General features: G+C 38.8%; 1 protein-coding gene across 1 annotated transcript; it reads left to right on the top strand.

Annotated features, from left to right (window-relative positions):
- Positions 1–925: 925 nt before the first annotated feature.
- LOC144343698 (uncharacterized) lies at positions 926–5,539 on the top strand. The gene is made up of 2 exons (XM_078006121.2): positions 926–1,043; positions 4,245–5,539. The coding sequence occupies exons 1-2, from the start codon at positions 992–994 to the stop codon at positions 5,537–5,539; spliced, it is 1,347 nt and encodes a 448-aa protein (XP_077862247.2). The 5' UTR covers positions 926–991.
- The last annotated feature ends 2,245 nt before the right edge of the window (positions 5,540–7,784 follow it).

Below are 7,784 nucleotides of genomic sequence, written 5' to 3'. Positions count from 1 at the left end.
TGTGTAGGATGTAGGTTTGTTTAGCTGCGTGCACAATCATTGCAAACATGGCAAATAGAAAGCATACTAAGCGACAAATCTATTATCGGTGGGAGGGGGTATACATCTATATACTCGGGCCCCCGATATGATATTTTGCGATTATAATGTTGCCTCATGATCGACTCACTGATCTCTTTAAAAAGTTAATATTTTATCTCACTGACCTGTGGAGACTCATTGCTTTTTTTTTTTTTTTGACTGGATATCCATTGTTCCTGTTCCGATACCACTTGCTCCCGCCGATTTCCCTCTTTTATATTATCAACACTGTACTATATAATCATAAATATAATAAACATAAAACACAAAATCTCATTTTGCCGAAATCATGATGCAACAGAAGTCTATAGAGAGCGATATGATCAAATGTATATGTTCAAACAAAATACTGTATTTTCAAGCGATATATCTATTTCTCGCCGCTGGCGTCGCTAATTTTTCCGCCAAAAATCACGTGAGCCCAAATTCATTCACCGTCAATTAGTTAAACATACACTTATGAATAATTAATTATATAGGTCACAGTACGCGACGTGAATAATACCTACATGTTAATTTTGTTGTAATAATTTTGAAAGAAAGGTCACCTATTGTATTACCGAGAACACCTGCCATCCCGGATAACAAACATTGCCATTACCATGGCAACAAATCAGTTTTGTCTTGGGAATTCAAAAGCGGCGGTACAATTCTGTCTTGACGAAATTCGCTTCATTTCTGGATTTCTAAAAAAGAAATCGGTTGTGTCTACATTAGTGTTTGTTGTTAGATATAATGTAAGAATTAATAATGCATCTATGGTCATCACCACGGAGTTTGATTTTATTGCATGGCCTCCCGTTGATTAGTTAGGTAACGGCTGCGACGTTACAACGACCACATCGAGGCTGACCACACATCGAGATACTTCTACAACAAGCTGGTAATAGTTTAAAGCAGAGATAACCCAATGACGGGTCAAATGCAGCAGTTGACGGAACTTAAAGATCAAACAATATCACGTAAGTTTTCTCGTAAACGCACATGAATGTTTTTGCGATATCGACATAGTATTAATCTTATGAAATATATATTTTTTGTCGTTCTAGGGCGAGGGTCATTCCCCTGACATTATGACAGATATGTGCTTGAAATACTCCAAGACCCCGTTCCCTCTGAGGCAGCATTTCATAACGTTTCCTCAGCGAAACATTTTTTTTTTAACTTTGAAGATGCTTTTTGTGGGTGCCATCACCAGAACTAGGAATCGTTTGTGCTAGAGAACAGCTTTTTGTTGATCTTGAAGGAATATTTTTTTCTGGCCGAATAACGGACACGTCGACACGTTTTCAAAAACGAACCTGGTTGGCACCCTCCATGCACCCTCTCAATGGAAATACATATCCGAGGTTCCATCTAGCATACGGTGATACTATGGCCACGCACGATAAAACGACACAGCCGTACATGAATTCGAACATTGTATGAGAAACCAGCACATTTGGATAACAGGACTAACCTGGAATTGCCGCATAATACATGGACATCGTATTATGCTATGAATACTTTATAATACTTTTAGTATGCAATAGTTTAGCAATACTGTTTGTCCGATTACACAATAAGTACCTTCCTATGGATCCCGAGGTCTTGATAGATAGGGGGTCACAATAATTATTGTTGCTTCTCAAACAGTCGCAACGTTTCATTCTCTTTCGCCATCACACTCACCCAGGCTGTTCTGAATACTTTGAATACTGTACAAAGCCTGAGTATGTTAATTATCCGATAATTATCCTAGAATTCTCAAAGAAAACTGAAATGGAACCCCAATACAACTACCAATATCGATCGACCTTAAACTTCCTTCAAGAAACCTCAAGTTTGAACCCCCCCCCCAATATCGCTCTGTTCACATCGATCTTTAAATTCGATTATTACAAAATAATTATCCGAGAATTCTCCAAAAAAAAACATAGTTGGACCTAATACCTAGCTGATCTAAAACTTCGGAAATTACTTGAGAAAACCAAAGGCCTACCCCAATAGCTCCCTAATATCAACGACAAGTATCGTGGTTGGTTCTCGCACTCTCAACGAGAACCTGGCTGTCATTTCCGTAAGGTCTATTGATGGAAAATACTAGTAGTAACTGTAATTGATTGGTGTATATAAATTCATTGATTTCATTAGGACATAAGTGATAATAAATTCGGACAACTCAAATATTATTTAACATATTTGAGCAACATAATTAAATGCATATGGATGAATTTCAAGTCGATTTTCCAATCAGAGGACGAATTCGCAGATTCCGTTTTCCAGTAGTCAATTCACACCTCGATCGGGAAGAGACTACCGGGGTAAGCTTTCCATATCCATCCCTGAAAATGGAGTTTCAAGTAGTGTATGGTGATTAAAAACGTTCCCCTCTACCATAGATGATCCCATTTGTACCAACCCGTACATGCACACCCCCGCTTTAGATATAATAAGTTTTATTTGATCATTTTCAAAGATAACATCACGGGATTTTATAATGTTTGTTTGCAAGAAGTTTTCCCGCGAAAACTGTATACTAGTATATTTTAGTTCCCACGTGTGTTTATGATTGTGGGAATTCACTAATTCGAATCGACACATTGTGTAACGTTGAATTTTTAATTCAAGGTTGTGTGCTCTGGAAGATATTTACATCATTCAAAACATACACACACTCTGGTTCAAATACTGGAAACCGTGATAGACGCGCGTGTGATATTTTTTTTATTTCATTGTTACTTTAAAGCAGGATCCTGTTTTTTTTAGCACTTTCCACTTTCAGCTAATATTTTCAACGCAACAGTGACCCTCTGTAATGACCAAGGTTTCACTGGGCAAACGCAGCACACACAACACGACCCAACCCAACGAAGTGCACCGCAACGCAACTCAACACAACATATCATGAAACAACACATGCAGCACAACTCAAAGCAACACAACACAGTGACCATACACTTTTACAATGACGTCATTGCCGCATTGAATTGTGTGATAAATATGAATTATAGTTACGGCGAGTTACTGCACCCCCCTCTAAATCCGCCTTTGACACAACACAACATAAAACATCACGTTCATCACAACAAACACACGCATAATCACCTTATTTTTGTAATTGAACTAAAATGGTGTACGGTTTAGTAAGATTCTGAGTTAATGCTCAATTATATTTTTAAGAAATATGAAAAACAGTTTACACCGGTTAGTTTCAGATCAGTTTGTCCATGACGTCACTTGGCGCTTTTAAGTTTAAAGGCGCGTGATGGGAATCAGTGTTCAAAAATCGACAAGGTCACAGATAAATCAAATTGTATTGTGTGAATGACATCTTTAATGGTAGCTCTTAATGCACATTAAAACTAAGCCGTGTTTAGAATTTTATATTGACTTCCTTCGACACGTAGGCCGCAGTCACTAAAGTATGGTGGCTTAAACAAAAGACGCCCGGGCGTGGCAAAGTTAAGCTTCGCGCGCTCAACTAGAAGGTGTGAAATGACATCCGGGATATTAGTATAATCATCAATGTGACGTCATACAAATGAGTGTCAATACGTACATAATAATTCTGACAGAAAATCCAGAGGAACATTTATTTAATCAATTTATCATCTTTAAATTGGAACGTGACCGATACCACACGCGAGAGTGCATTTTACGTAGTGTGCTCCACAGGAAGTCGGGAACTAAGCATTGCCAGTTTAATAGTCTGCACCTGGACAATCTTCTATTAAAAAAACTGCAGAGATATGGCTTCCAGAAAACGTCGTATAGAGGGTTAACAGGGGACATTATATACGAATCTTAACACCCCCCCAATTATACACGAATAATCCGACAGAAACTCGGACGGGGCAAAATGGAAAAGATAATCTGCACCGATAAAAAATAATGACGAGAAACCATATACGGAAATAACAGAAAAAAATTTGCTGAAAAAAATTCTGGCTCAAAACTATGTGAAATAATAATTTGTACTGTTTTTCTACCATTTTTTTTTAACAACAACATTTAAAAAATGCTCATTACCAATCAATGAATATTATTTCAATTTTTCATTCAATTTAAACCAGACATCCCGCAATGTGTGGTTCAAAACGATGACATGGTCGGGTACGCCGGCGAGGAAATGAACATTAGAGCTATTTCAACATAAATCCTTATAATTTCTTTCGTTCCAGTTACCAAGCGCAAGATGGACAGCGACCGTGACGGCAATAAAGAAACCCCGGCGGAGACTAAGGAAGAACCAGAAAAAGAAAAAAACACGCCAAAGAACAGCATAGATTTCCTGAGCAAACACTCACGTGATAGACTCCACATAAAGGCGAATCAACTGGAACAGGGAAAGGAAAAAACAAAACAGGAGTTAGCAGACAAATTCCTGGCTGAGAAAGAGCGCCTGGAAGTACAATGCAGGGAGATATCAACGGAGTTGTACGAACTGAGGCTAGCAAATATGCGACAGAATAAGTTGAAACGGACTGACGATGACGATACCGCACAGCAACGGCGACCAGCACGGTGGAGGCGACGACGAATACGGACAATATCAAAAGAGGAGCTAGAACGAAGACGGCAGGCGGAGATTCAGAAACGCGTGAAGGAAAGACTTCCCAAGTCCGTGAGGAAATTTGTAAACCGGATGATGAGACATCGACAACAGACCTACGGTGTAACGAGTCTTCTTCTGTCGGACACGTCGACAAGCTCTGGTGAGGAGAGCGATGATGAACAAAATGCTTACAATCGCACACCGTTCATGGGCAAGCATAGCAACAAAATCAGGCTGAAACACCGTCAAATATCACCTGTGCCGTCACATTTATTGAAAGTTCCCAAAATTTCCAAGTTTGCGGAGAATATAGAACCGATCATCGACTTAGAACACACCGTTTTCGGATCAATTAGACCGCCAGTCTTCAGGCAGTTTCCCAATAATAATTGGCAAAAGACAGACCGATTTTCTCATCTCAGCCTAACAGACAAATCATTATCCGCCATCATACGGCCACATTTATCAACGAGAGAGAAATCGGAAGACAACAACAAAGTACACAATTCCAATTCGCTGTTAGAAACAACTCGTCAAAGCTACAAACAAGCCATTCAATCTCATCCTTTGGGATGGCAATTGGAGCAAACGACGAAGCGACAGATGAGCGCCCCCACCAGTCGTACTAATTCCTGCCCCATGATCAAACCTCGGCGTTTTGCGTCGGCGGACGAGAGTGGCGTCACGGACGATGCGAAAAGTGACGGCGAACTACATTTCAGTAGCAAACAAACACTACCTCGTATCACTCTAAGAACGCCAGCGACTAGAACATCGAGGCATACCGCTGAAAAAGAAGTTCTGAACCAAACGGTGTGCTTATCTCCTTCGCGTTTGCCGACTCATCCTCGGATGAGGCACTCTTTAAAGGAACCCCGGTACCTTCGAATCACTCCACTGACTGAGCCGTCCACTCATTAGGCCGGTTCGACATTGTTATAGCCTTGTTATAGCATTTTTATTTCACTTTCAGAATAATATACAGTAATACATTTTGGTTAGTCTTCAGTCATCACCCGAAACTTTGTTTTATATCACACAAATGGGCCTGAGAATATGTTCCGATTAGCGTACGCACCACCGAAACAAGAACATATGGGCTGATGTTTTTGTTTCAATTATTCTACTAATTTTTCTTATACGTAGCACCCTCTATTGACGAATTGATTAAACCTGCATCGCCCGACAGTTTTGAAAAACAGTTTGAACAGAAACACTGTTTCTTTGCAAGGCCTTAGTATTCGTTCGATGCAACGATAAACAACCAACCACAGACGTCGCGGGGCACAGTGTTTAATATGGGTCCCATGCGACATATACAACGCGGGTAAAATCTTTATAGAGCCAGTGTGTAAACTATTTTGATTGTTTACACGAAATTCGAACGAGCGCTGCGTGACGATCGTAGCGTTTTATGGATGCCGTATGCGTACATTTTTTAGTGTTGTTTCCTTTAAGATTTCAAAACAAAATATACGCCGGAACCGGCAACATGTAGATTCGTTTGTAATATTGTGATATACGTAGTATCGGTACGATGCAACCCTACCTGAACATGTATCATGTATAAACGATGTGTTTTCCAAGTATATTTGAAACACTCAATTAGTTTAGTGTTGAACACAACTGCCAAATGACAATTTTGTGACTTACTGCATCAAAGTTGTTGCACGTCGATTATCTTAGGTTTTGCTTTGTGTTTCATTATGTAATATACCACATTCCGTGAGTCTGTTATATAAAGCCTATTTCAAATCAGTGTAAATTGACACCATGTATATTTCATGGAATGTATTTAATTGACAACGTGTGCATAATTACAATGCCTGTTGCTGTTGCACCTTCACACAAAGCAGCGCCCTCTAGCGACATGGCTCTCTATGAGTAGATGAAGGTAAACAATGTTCAGTTAGACATTTCTGTTTGATTGCGTAGTCGTTCACCATTTTAGAATCGGACAAATCTGAAAAGCAATAATACTTTGTGTTGACAGAAGACAACGGTTAAAACATATCGACTATGGGAACAAGCATACATTCACCGTCATAGAATTATTTCGACGCTAGTAACGGACGGAATGTTGAATTTCAGTGTAAAATACTCAAACAACCATAGGCGTGACTTTGTTCGAGAAATGTATACATATCAGCGTTTTCAAATGCATCTAATGTTTTGTGTGTTCCTTTTAAGTAGTTTTTTGTCAAAAATAAGTTTGGCAAAAAACAAAAAACAAGCCTTCTTTACAAAAAGTGCCCACCATAACGACACGGACAAATCATAAATTTGCCAGAGTAATTTTTCCCCTGTAAAATATAGGTACAGATGATTTTAGCCGTCTTAAAGAGTAATTTTGTTTGATGTGGCAATAACTCCACAATTACAGCTCTATTTGTATTGTCTGTATTTACGATCTATTTTTAAATTGTATTTAAACTATTTTGTGCTGCACATAACTTCTGTGTAACGTTTGTCAAATGTTTTATTTTACTGCGTCCCGTGATGTATCATAGATTTAGTAGTTTTCCACGTTTACGACTAATTCTGATCCAGTGTGTGCACCAGTGTGCGACGTGGATCACTAAGGTCTGGTAATGCCTGGGGCACTATCTGTTTTCGTAATAAAACCCATCGAAAATAACGCGACATGTAACCACTCAACGGTGGTTTTATGGACACATACCCAGGAAATGAGTGATTGCAATGATTAATTCCAACAAATAGATTATTATCATTATTATAAAACTTAAATTGTGAGCTCTGTGTCATAAGAAAACATATATAAATAAAAAAAAATATCAGAGTGGAAGGCAAGTTCCCCCAGAGGCAAAGTATCCATCATTCCTATCACGTGACTGGCCAAAGTTCTTCAACATCAAAACATATTTGTTCACAATTTCATCGTAGATGGCGCCCATTATAACAAGAATGCGTCCAGGAACGTCCAACCATGTTGTATATGTTTTTTTCCGTTGCACGACATGACAATCCTAATGGTATCTGGATCAGTATTTGTATTGTTTTAAATCACCAGACTTCAAGCTTTCTTTATACATTTCATATGTATGAATTTTGAATGTATACATGAATTAAGTGGCACGTGATTCAGCTACATGTGAAATATTAATTATTGAATATGTATCTGTTAACATTGCCAACAACCTAAGTA

Source organism: Saccoglossus kowalevskii, chromosome 21, assembly GCF_978046115.1.
Source record: "Saccoglossus kowalevskii chromosome 21, keSacKowa6.1, whole genome shotgun sequence".
Lineage (NCBI taxonomy): Eukaryota > Metazoa > Hemichordata > Enteropneusta > Harrimaniidae > Saccoglossus > Saccoglossus kowalevskii.
Note: the sequence above shows the minus strand (reverse complement) of the source record. Positions and strands in the feature narration are given on the sequence as shown.